This window comes from Erinaceus europaeus, chromosome 9 (genome assembly GCF_950295315.1).
Source record: "Erinaceus europaeus chromosome 9, mEriEur2.1, whole genome shotgun sequence".
Classification (NCBI taxonomy): domain Eukaryota; kingdom Metazoa; phylum Chordata; class Mammalia; order Eulipotyphla; family Erinaceidae; genus Erinaceus; species Erinaceus europaeus.
Genome location: NC_080170.1, coordinates 79,560,829 through 79,572,952, shown reverse-complemented (window position 1 = coordinate 79,572,952; position 12,124 = coordinate 79,560,829). Strand labels below are relative to the sequence as shown.

General features: G+C 39.8%; 1 protein-coding gene across 1 annotated transcript in view; it reads left to right on the top strand.

Moving 5' to 3' along the window:
• The window catches only part of LOC103122519 (protein mono-ADP-ribosyltransferase PARP14-like), a 72,933-nt gene that overhangs the window by 39,898 nt on the left and 20,911 nt on the right, over nucleotides 1-12,124 (top strand). The window contains exons 10-12 of the mRNA XM_060197108.1: nucleotides 9,162-9,311; nucleotides 9,629-9,691; nucleotides 10,949-11,116. Of these exons, the coding sequence (XP_060053091.1) occupies nucleotides 9,162-9,311; nucleotides 9,629-9,691; nucleotides 10,949-11,116 (381 nt within the window). The remainder of the gene's footprint in view (nucleotides 1-9,161; nucleotides 9,312-9,628; nucleotides 9,692-10,948; nucleotides 11,117-12,124) is intronic.

Genomic DNA, 12,124 nt, shown 5'->3' with positions numbered 1-12,124 from the left:
ACCAAAAGACTGTGACTCATCCCTCCCACCCACTCCCACCCCCCACTGGCCCAGGAAGCTGCATGTCTACCCCTCACCACAACCCTGTTACTTTACTTTGGTGCCCTATTTTTTTTTCTCAATATTGTTTTGGCGATTCTAGGTGTTTTCTGGTTCTAGATAAATGTAATTTTTGTTTTATTCTCTTAAAGAAAATTGGTGGGACCTAGATAGTACTGCATTAAATTTGGATATGACTCTAGGTAATATATTCATTTTGATGATGTTAATTCTTCCAATCCATGAGCATGGGGTATTTTTACATTTTGTTGTATTATTTTCCATTTCCTTGATTAGTATCTCATAGTTTTCAGTATACAATATTGCACTTCTTTAGTTTGGTATATTCCTAGATTTTGATTGATTTTACTGCTATAGTGAATGGGACTGATTTCTGGAAATCTTCTTCTGGCTTAATGTTTGTATAGAGGAATGCTACTGACTTTTGTATGTCAATGTTGCAACCTGACAGATTACTGTATTTCCTAATAATTTCCATAAGCTTTCTGCTGGATTCTTTAAAATTTTCTATATATACTATCATGTTATCTGTAAATAGTGAGAGTTTAACTTCTTCCCTTCCAATCTGCATCCCTTTGAATCCTTTTCTTGCCTGACTACTATGGCAAGAACTTCCATTACTATGTCGAAGAATAAAGGTAATAGTGGACAACCTTGACTAATACCTGACCTAAGGGGGAATGCTTCCAGTTTTTCACCATTGAGTTTTATGATGCTGTAAGTTAGTTGTATATGGACTACACTATCTTAAGGAATGTTTCATCTTTTCCCATTTTTGGTAGCATTTTGATCATTTAGGGATGTTGCATTTCATAAAAGGCTTTCTCTGCATCTACTCAAATAATCATGTGGCTTTGGGTTTTGCTTTTATTGATGTGGGAAATCACATGGATTGACTTAAGTTAACTGAGTGAGCCTAACATTTCTGGAATAAATCCCACTTAGTTATGATGAACAATTGTTTTAATATACAGGCTGTATCCATTTTGCTAGGATTTTGTTCAGTCTTTTAGCATATATATATCTGTAGTCCTCTTTTCTTGTTGTATCCCTATCAGCTTTTGATATCAGGGTGATGTTCGCTTCATAGAAGGTGGTTAGGAGTATTCCTGTATCTTCAATCATTTGGAAAAGCTTTAAAAGTAGAGGTTTTAGAGAACATAACAAGATAAGAGTAGAATTGCTTCCAGAACCCATCACCCATGGATGAGTGCAAACACATGTGGCTCATGGTCCAGAGATGGCTTAAAGAGATGTTCCTGGGGCTAAAAGCTGGTACATACTCAGGAACAACTTGTACCAGTCCAGCACTTTGCCAGTTGATTCACTACATCTGGTCTGAGTTTTATCAAGAAAAACACTGTTAAAAGAAGTAGAAAATCACTTAATACACACCAATATACAACTATGAATCACTGTTACTGCTGCCCCTCAGAGGCTGGAACAGCAGTAGGGAAACCCTATACTGCCATCTGGGAGGAGAGAACAGGTTGGGTGACTCAGGAGAAAATATACACTCCCAATGGTCCAGAAGTGTAGCTATATAGTAGGAGCCTTTCTACATTGTTCTCCTTCTTCTTCTAGCGTTTGCCCTTCTTCCGTAGCCAGTCAACAGCGTCAGGTTGAGCCTGATGTAAAGTTTTGAGACCTCCTTTGAATCTGGAGAGGTGGCAGTCGTTGACTATGTGGGTCATAGTCTGTCTGTAGCCGCAGGGGCAGTTCGGGTCGTCTCTGGCTCCCCAGCGATGGAACATAGCAGCGCACCAGCCATGGCCTGTTCGATAGCGATTGAGGAGGGCCCAATCATAACGTGCTAAGTCAAAGCCAGGTTGACGCTTGCAGGGGTCTGTTATGAGGTGTTTGTTCCTTACCTCAGCTGACTGCCAACTCTGTTTCCAAGAGACTGGAACAAAGAAGTTCAGTGTAGGGGACCAGATTGGGTGACGAGACGTCAAGCGTTGGACAGGGTGGGCGAAGATATCCGCGTATATTGGCAGGTGCGGTCGAGCGTAGACGTGGGAAATGAACTTAGATGATACCGCATCCCGACGAATATCTGGCGGGGCGATGTTGCTAAGAACTGGCAGCCATGGAACCGGGGTGGAATGGATGGTTCCAGAAATTATCCTCATGGAGGAATATAATTTGGAATCGACCAAGTGGACATGGGGGCTATGGAACCATACTGGGGCACAGTATTCTGCAGTGGAATAGCATAATGCCAGAGATGATGATCGTAGTGTGGAAGCGCTCGCGCCCCATGAGGAGCTGGCCAGTCTTGCAATGATGTGATTCCTCGCGCCCACCTTTGCTGCAGTTTTTATGAGATGTTCATGAAATGACAGAGTGCAATTGAGAGTAACGCCAAGATAGACTGGATGGGCTTCATGCCGGATTCTCGTATCGCCAAGCTGCACATTTAGCTCACGCGAGGCCAAGGCATGGTGTAGATGGAAAACATGATACCGTTTTTGCAGTGCTAGGGATTGTCGCCATTTTTTACAGTAATCAGATATCAGAGACATGTCTTTCGTGAGTGTTTCCTCGAGGATGTCGAACTTGGATGCCTGAGTTGCACAGCAGATGTCATCGGCGTAGATGAACTTCCTTGAAGAAGTTTCTGGGAGGTCATTGATGTAAATATTAAATAGCGTAGGAGCCAGAACAGAGCCCTGGGGGAGGCCACTTGAGACAAGTCTCCATCTGCTAGACTTGTCACCCAGATGCACCCGGAATCTTCTGTTTTGGAGAAGAAACGATATAGTGTTGGCCACTCATGGAGGCAGGCATCTTGAGATCTTGACTAGGAGACCACAGTGCCATACCGTGTCATAGGCTGCTGTGAGATCAACAAAGACAGCACCCGTCTTTAAATTCTTCTGGAATCCATTTTCAATGTAAGTTGAGAGGGCCAGGGCTTGTTCACAGGTAGATCTTCCTGGGCGGAAACCAGCTTGGGCGGGTGATAGGAATTTCTCTGTAAGAGGAGAAATATGTGACAGAAGCAGCCTCTCAAGGAGTTTGTAACACACGGAGAGGAGAGAAATTGGTCTATAGCTGGCGGCCAGTGTTGGGTCTTTCTTTGGTTTCAAAACCGCTATAATCTTCGCACGATGCCAAACTTTGGGCATAGACTCAGATTCCAAGATGTGGGACAGGAATGAAGCGAGCCACTTCTTTGCCGCGGGACCCAGGTTAAGAATGAGTTCTGGGGTGATGTTATCATAGCCAGCAGCTGTTCCCGGTTTAACCCTCTTCAAAGCATCTTCCAGTTCAGACAGTGTAAAGGGAGAGAGTTTTGGAGATGGACAAGATAACTGGAAGTGGGATGACCACTCATGGGAAATTTCTCTTTTCCAGACTGGGTCGATCTTAGCACGTCTAACTTGAGTTAGGTGACTGGCCACTGAGTTTGGAGATACGGGAGGATGGGAGACGGGAGGGGGTTGGCTACCGGCACCCAGTCTGTGAAGAAGCTTCCAGGCCTTCCTACTTGAGTGGGTGAAGTTCAGACTTTCCATCAGTTGTTGCCAGCGGGCTTGGCGTGCTGCATCCAGGGAGGCAATGAGATGGTCAGCCACATCTGGGTCGCCCAACTCATCATATTGCTTTAGTAGTTGCTCGCATTCAGCATCAAGACAAGGCGTATAGTTAGCACGTCTCCCATGAGGAATGGCTTGGGAAGCTGCTTTGAAGATGGCTTGGCGGAAGCGCCTGTAGGAATCTTCAGAGGGGATAGAGTTAATTGGAACTGCAGGAATAGATTTCTTGGTAAGATCACTGAACAGACGCCAGTTTGCTTTCCGAAAGTTCCATCTTAGTTTCTCTGAGCACAGAATCAGTGGGAGCTGGAGACCAATGTGGATGATAGCTGGGCGGTGATGACTGTGTGGGAAGATCTTGAGAACTTGTCTCATAGCGGGAAAGGCTTGGCCGTTGACTGTGCTAATCCAGCACAGGTCGGGTGAGTCTTTATTCCATCTAGCACTGTGAAAAGAACCTGGCTGTTTGGGATCATATAATAGGGAGAGGTCATTTGCTGAAGCCCAGTTGGCTAATATAGAGCCTTCAGTACGAGTGGAGGAATATCCCCAGTCTTGGTGATGACTATTAAAGACTCCAACATAAATGGCTGGGTGATTCGGGCTAGGCAGGACCTCATTATCCCATGAGGCACTGGGAGGCTTATATATGTTGACGAGCTGAATAGTTCCAATAGTAATGGAGTCGTAGAAGGTTGAAGAGGCCGTATGGTAAACGTCCGCAAGACACGATTTGGCGTAGATGGCTCGGCCATGTTTAGGATGGAGATTATAGCATATTAAATCGAATCCACTGATGGTGAATCGAGCAGCTTCATCGACTGCTATATGTGTTTCTTGTAGGCAGATAACATCTGCCTGATGCTGTATCGCCAATTGACCAATAAGAACGCGTTTGGCAAAGGACAGCCCCTCAACATTAAGTTGGAGGACTTGAAGAGCAGGACCAACAGCTTGAAAGCTGTCAGGAGCTGCTTGTTGCTGGCTTTGAAAGTGACTGGGATCCATGTGGATTCAGTCGGCTAGGAAGGATCGTCAGTTTCCCCAATGAATGGGTACTCACGAGATGCACCATGGGAAGGTCGATCCAATGCATCCCATTGTTCTCCTGATAAGTTAGGAAACAGTGATTAACTGCCCAAGGACCAACCAAATGAAGACATAATTTATTTAGATTCTCATGGGGCCAAAGATCTGCTCTGCTTTGCTCTGCTGATGGTGGAGTAGAGGGGATTAGGCAAGAGACATGGACCCTAAAGGAATGGGAGTCTCTTTGCATAATCATTGTGCCCCCACAGTTTTATCTCTAGGTCTGCAGTAAGTGATTAAACTAAAAAATGTACTTATAGTTAAAAAGTCCTCATGATCCCATAGCAAGAAGGAAATATAAATAGAATAACAATATAATAAGGTTTAATAGCCACTTTGTTTCACCTCAGTGGTTCAGATAACCTTGAAAGAACTGTTAAGATTGACAATTGTAAACTAATAAAGGCCTTATTTAGATACACGTAAGTCCAGGCAAGTGTGATTAGTGGATTGAAAAGCAGTGAAGAAAGGACTTCATAACAAAACAAATATAATGATTAGTCCAAGAAGAAGCATTGGAGAAGTGAACCATAAAAAAGTCCAGATTGAAGTCCCCAAAAGGTAAAACATAAGAATGAGGACAACCAAATACTAATCAATGAAATAATTAATGTAATGAGGAAAGATTTTGAAAGTAGTATCATCCAGATTAGGGAAACAACAAATGAGACTCTGAAAGAAAACATTAATTACCCTGAGGTAATTAGAGAGCTGAAAGCTGAAATAGCTGAGCTAAGAGCACAACTAACAGAACAAGCTAGTACAGGGTAACAAAATAGTTGAGCTACAGAAAACAGCAGAAGGGAGAGAATGCAGAATAACTGAAGCAGAAAACAAAATTAGCAAGATTGAGAATTAATTAGAGAAAACTAAGAAAGAAATAAAAGATCTCAAAAAGAGATGAAGAGACTGAAAACAATAACAGAGACATATGAGATGATGTCAAAAGAAGTAATATACACAGAAAAAAAATGGCAAGATATATGTCGAGCTCTTAAAGAGAGAGGCTTTCCACTAAAAAAATTATATCCTGCATGACTGTCATTAGATTAGATGGAAGAATAAAAACCTCAGAAAAGCAACAGTTGAAGGAATCAACTATCATCAAGCCTGCTGTGCAAGATAGTCTAAAAGTTCTGTAAACAGTCACAATACCATAACCATGCCATATATCAGAACACTCTAAAAGTTTAGAATAATGACATTAAAATGTATCTACAATATCAATAAATGTCAATGGCCTAAATTCACCTATTAAAAGGCACAGAGATGGAAGATGGATCAGAAAACACAATCCAACCATATGTTGTCTACAGGAATCCCATGTAACTCAGCAAGACAAACACGGACTCAAAGTGAAAGGATGGAAAACTATAATATAAGCCAATGGACCACAAAAAGCAGAAACAGCTATTCTCATATCTGACACAATAGATCTTAATATAAATAAAATTTTAAAAGATAAGGATGGACTTAATGCTCAGAGGATTAGTCAATCAAGAGGACTTAATGATTATTAACATCCATGAACCCAATGAGAGGCTATCTAAATACATCAAACATCTACTGAAAAAGCTACAGCAATATATGAACAGTAACACAGTAATGGTACACGATTTCAACACCCCACACTCTCAACTTGACAAATCATCTGGGCAGAAAATCAATAAAGAAACGATATAGCTAAATGAAGAGATAAGTAAATCAGAAATATTGGACATCTCACAATTTCAGATGAGTTGACAGAATATATAGAAAAACCTAAAGAATACATCAGGAAGCTCTTGGAAATTACCAGGCAATATAGTAAGGTGTCAGCCTACAAAACTAACATATAAAAGTCAATAGCATTCCTCTTTGCAAACAATAAAGTAGAAGAAGAAGCTACCCAGAAATAAATTCCTTTTTACTATAGCAACAAAAACAATAAAATATTTAGGAATAAAGCCAACAAAAGAAGTTAAAGACTGCTAGGCTAGCTTTGCCAGAGAGAGAGAGACAAGGAACTCATGGTGGCGTGGTAATATAATTCTTTATTGATGTAGGTGACACAGAGTCAGCACAGTGTGAGCACAGTGGGTTTAGATCACATGGAGCTAGCAAAATGGCTGCCTCCCGCTATGCACACCAGCCCTTCTCCAGGTCGGGATGCAGAAGAGAAAGAGAGTGAAACCAGGAACATCAGCAGGATTTATAGGGTAAAAATGCAAGTGGCAAGTCGGGAACGGGATTGGCTAGGAAAGGGGTTGGAGAAAACATGGCACTCTGGGAGGACAGAAAGCTGGTGGGATTAATGTACCCTGCAGGCATGGGTGGGGATCTTTCAGGCAAAACAATGATTATGTAAATAGGCCATAGTATCAAGCAATGCAGGGGAGCTGGCGTAATGCCCAACGAAAGACTTGTATATTGAAATTTATAGTTCACTATTCAAGGAAATAGGAAAAGACACAAAGAGGTGGAAAAATATTCTGTGTTCATGGGTTAGAAGAATTAACATCATCAAAATGAATACACTCCCCAGAGCCATATACAAATTTAATACAATCCCCATCAAGGTCCCATCCAATATTTTTTACGAGAATAGACCAAAAGCTACAAATGTTTAACTGGAGCCAAATAAGCACCTAGAATTTCCAAAACAATCTTTAAAAGAAAGAACAGAACTGGAGGCATAACATTTCCACATTTCAAATTGCATTATAGGGCCATTGTAATCAAAACTGCTTGGTTCCAGGACATAAACTGACCATAGACACAATGACCAGTGGAATAGAATTTAGAGCCCAGTACTAAACCCCCAAAATTATGGACATCTCATCTTTGACCAAGATGCTCAGAAATGGGGGAAGGAAACTCTCTTCAACAAATGGTGTTGGAAAAAAATAGTTTGAAGCATGCAAAAGAATGAAACTGAACCACTATATTTCACCAAACACAAAATTAAATTCCAAATGGATCAAGGACCTATATGTTAGACCAAAAACTATCAAATACTTAGAGGAAAACTTTGGCAGAACTCTTTTCCATATAAAATTTAAAGCCATCTTCAATGGAATGAATCCAATTACAAAGAAGACTAAAACAAAAATAAGCCAATGAGACTACATCAGATTAAAAACTTCTGCATAGCAAAAGAAAACACTACCCAAAGAGACTCCTACAGAATGGGAAAAGATCTTTTACATGCCGTACATCAGACAAGAGGCTAATAACCAAAATATATACAGAGCTCACCAAACTCAGCAACACCAACAAAAAAATGGGAGAGGATATGAACAGAATATTCACCAAGAAGAGATACAAAAGGCCAACCAACAGTCAAATGAAAAAATATTCCAAGTCATTGACTGTCATAGAAATGTAAATAAAGACAACAATGAGATGCCACTTCACTCCTGTGAGAATGTCATATTCCAGAAGAGATAGCAGCAACAAATGCTGGAGAGGTTGTGGGGACAAAGGAACCCTCTTGCAGTGCTGGTGGGAATCCAACCCCTGTGGAGAGCAGTCTGGAAAATTCTCAGAAGGCTAGAAGTGGACCTACCCTATAAACCTGCAGTTACTTTTGTGGGGAAATATCCCAAAGAACCAAACATTCCCATCCAAAAATATTTGGGACTATTTATGTTTATATTTATATTTATATTTATATTTATATTTATATTTATATTTAGCACCAGAGCCTGTATAACTTCTAAGTCCCTTTTGGTCTGAGCTTGCAGCTCATATTACAGCTGGGAACATAGCAGGCTGCACTCATTTCAGGACCTGGGCACATCATGATATGTATCTGCAGAATACTCTTACCCCTACAACTTGGGCATTTTCCCACCATCATATACCAGGACCTCAATGCCCTCTCCACCCATTCCTTTCCCCTTTTCCTAGAGTCCTTTGCTTTGATGCAATACACCACACACATTCCATGTTTCACTTATATATGGGAAGCAATGAGTACTTCCTCAGATTCTTCAGTCCACAGAGATGGCAATCCTCTGATGGCAGAGAATGTTTTGAGACTTTTGAATGTCTTGGTGCCTATATCTATTGAGTATTGCTCATCTAGATCCTCTAGGTCAAAGTTAGGAGAGAAGGAAGACACATTTCAAAACAAATCAAAATGAGAACTTTTCCTATGTACAGGTTGCTGCTTAAAATTTTGCTGCCCTCCCAATTTTGTTTATTGCATACTTCTTGTCTCAGCTAACAAACTTTTTTGTATTTGTTATGCATTTTAGTTGTAATTAGTGGATGAGACAGACTTTAGTGGAATAGATTTACCTTGATCTGTACCAGAAGCCCACAATTAATATGTGTTATATTTTATAGTACATTGTCAGAAAGAGAGCATTGCTTAGACTTAGGGTCATATATCATAGAGAAGGAAAACAAAACAGGGAACTTATGAAAAGCTTGAAATGTGAATCCTTCTTTCTATTGTCATAATTGGTTTGAGTTCTTTTTCAGGATTCTATGGAACTGTTTCCAGTCCTTGCACTGGCATGTATGAAATGAAGATTGGTTCCATCATTTACCAGGTAGCCACTGGAGATATTATTAATGAAGAGACAGATGTGATTGTAAATTCAACATCAAGGACATTTGATCATAAAGCAGGTGTGTTACTGGAAGGTTTTGACTAGTTTAATAGTCACAGTAAATCCTATGAACAGGCTGCTCTAGTGAAATTGTCCTATAGCTACACCAGCCAATATGATTTCTACAACTTTGACCTATTACTATTGATTAACAATTTAAAATTTGTCATTATTTCTAATAATTGGTATAATATGAAATTTTTAAATAAGATGAATTATGATATTAATTTTTGTTTTTAAGAAAGAGTTTAGATAATGAGAAGTCATTGGGATCTGTATGTGAAATATACTGATTTTTTACTCATGTTTATAACTTTTCTTGACTATTTCATATAGGAGTTTCCAAAGCAATTTTAGAGGGCGCTGGGAAATATGTAGAAATGCAATGTCTTTTACAAGGTAAGGTACAATGCTACTTTTTATCTGGGTTTTACCTGGGTGGCGCTATGCCAAGTATAGCTCACATATTATCATGAGTGAAGACTTAGATTCAAATCCCCCTGACTCCATCTGCAAGGGAAATATTTCATAAACCACAAAGCAATGCTGCAAGTGTTTTTCTTCCTCTCTCTCTCTCTCTCCCCCCCCTCTCTATTCGTCATCTTCCATCAAAAAGGGAAGGAAATAGAGAAAGGAGAATGAAGGAAAGAAAATTGGTCACCAGAAAAAAGTTGTGGAGTCATGCAGGCACTGGGCTCTTGCAGTAACCCCAGTGACAATAAATAAATAAATAAATAAGTAAATAAGTAAATAAATAAATGAAAGAGAGAGAGAGAGAGAGAGGAAAAATAAAAGAAAGGAGAGAGAAAAAAGAAAAGAAAAGTGACAGATGATCACTGGAGGCTATGAGGATGCAGAGGAAAGAATGTGGATAGGACTATTACACTGCTGGTAGGAATGCAAACTGGTGTAGCTCCTTTGGAAGACTGCATAGTCTTTGAATACCACTCTTACACATTTATCCAAAGGACACCAAAACATTAATTTGAAGGGATATACCTCTATATTCATAGCTGCATTATTCACAATAGCAAAAGAGTAGAAGCAGCCTAAATGTCCATCAACAGATGACTGGCTGAAGAAATTAAGTGAGATATATAATTCCTTTGGGACAAAATGGATGGGACTGGTGATAATTATGTCTAGTGATATAAAGAGATGAAAGACAATTACAAAATGGTTTCACTCACAGTGAATTCTAGAGAATTTCTACATATGAACTTGAAAAACAAACAGAAAAACCCCGTAAGTGAACAAACTGTTTCCAAGACTGTGAGAATTATGGTGGCTAGCATTGGAAAGTGGAAAGTGGGAGGGTGTAGACACAAGACTTTGGTGGTGGGTATGGTGTGGAGCTATACCCTGTAATCTTACGATCTTGTAACCCACCATAATTACAAATAAAATAAAATAAGATTGTGGATAGGAGAGAAAAGATTAATATACTGATAAAATAATAAATTTTACTGATGAATTTCTATTGCAGAGAGTTAAACCTGAGTAGTAACCTCACACAAAAAGAGAAGGTAATCAAGAAAAATTTCAGGAGTCTTCTATTCACATAAAATGTTTTATCTACCAAGTTAGGTATGTTTCTTTGTAAACAAAATGTGAGTTCTACATCTAATTTTGTATACATTCTCTTGTTTTTCCCAGCTGGACAGGGCAACCGTGATTATATTGTTACTGTTGGTGGATTATTGAAGTGTAAGAATATTATTCATGTTGTTGGTGGAAATGATGTCAAGAAATCTGTTACTAGTGTTTTGCAAGAGAGTAATAAACGCAATTATTCTTCTATTTGTCTCCCAGCCATAGGAACAGGTCAGTAGCCTCTTCTTTTTCAAGGTTAAATCCCAAGACGTCCACATTTCTTTATATTAGAACTGACTGTTTATGTAGAAAGATGAGTCTGAGTGAAGCAGCTGCCTCACCCTCAAAACAGCTCAGGTGGAAACAAACAAGTCCTATAGGTGGTGTAAATAAAAAATAAAAATATGGAGATAGGTGATGAGAATGTTGAAAACTGAAGAGACATTTGTTTTCTCATATGGCAGGGAAGATAAAAAGAGAAGGGAAGATAAAGGAAGGAAGGGGTAAAAAGGGTGAAGGAAGAAGAGGGAACCTGAGAGAAACAAAGTCCATCTCTCCCCTTTTTTTTAAGTCAGTTTGTTTTCTTCCTTTTCCCTTCATACCCCCTACCATTATTGAGTCATAAGCTTCCTCTTCTCTTCTTGCTCTCCATGTAGAACATCAGTGATGGATGGATTTCCTCCTCCATGTAGCTGACACCAAGAGCTTTTTCCAGCCCTATTCTCTCAGTTCTACAAAAGGGTGTGAGTGGGCTTTAGGAATTTGCTGTGTGAGACCTTCTTGGTCACAAGGACAAAATATGAATATCAGACACTAAATGTTATTTTTATAGGAGTCTGTTCATTGTAGAAGGGTTGCCTCCTTCACATCCTGGAATAAAAACTTACTATTGCACCTAGAATTTTGAAAGTATTTGTGGCTGCATTTTTAGAGAAGTCCATGATGCAGCCAAGATGTAGCTCTACTGAAGGATCAGAGAACTTGCATGTCTGTGGCTACTGTTAGATCCCTGGCACCACATGTACCAGAATGGTGTTCTGACTTCTATCTTTTTTTCCATTTTTATTGCTGTGGTTATTATTATTGTTGTTGCTGGATAAGTCAAGGATAAGTTGAGAGGAGGGGAAGACAGAAAGAGGGAAAGAAATATAGACACCAGCAGACCTGATTCACCTCTTGTGAAACGACGCCCCTGCAGGTAGAGGTGACTTCTGTCTGTATCTGTAGTTCTCTCTCCAC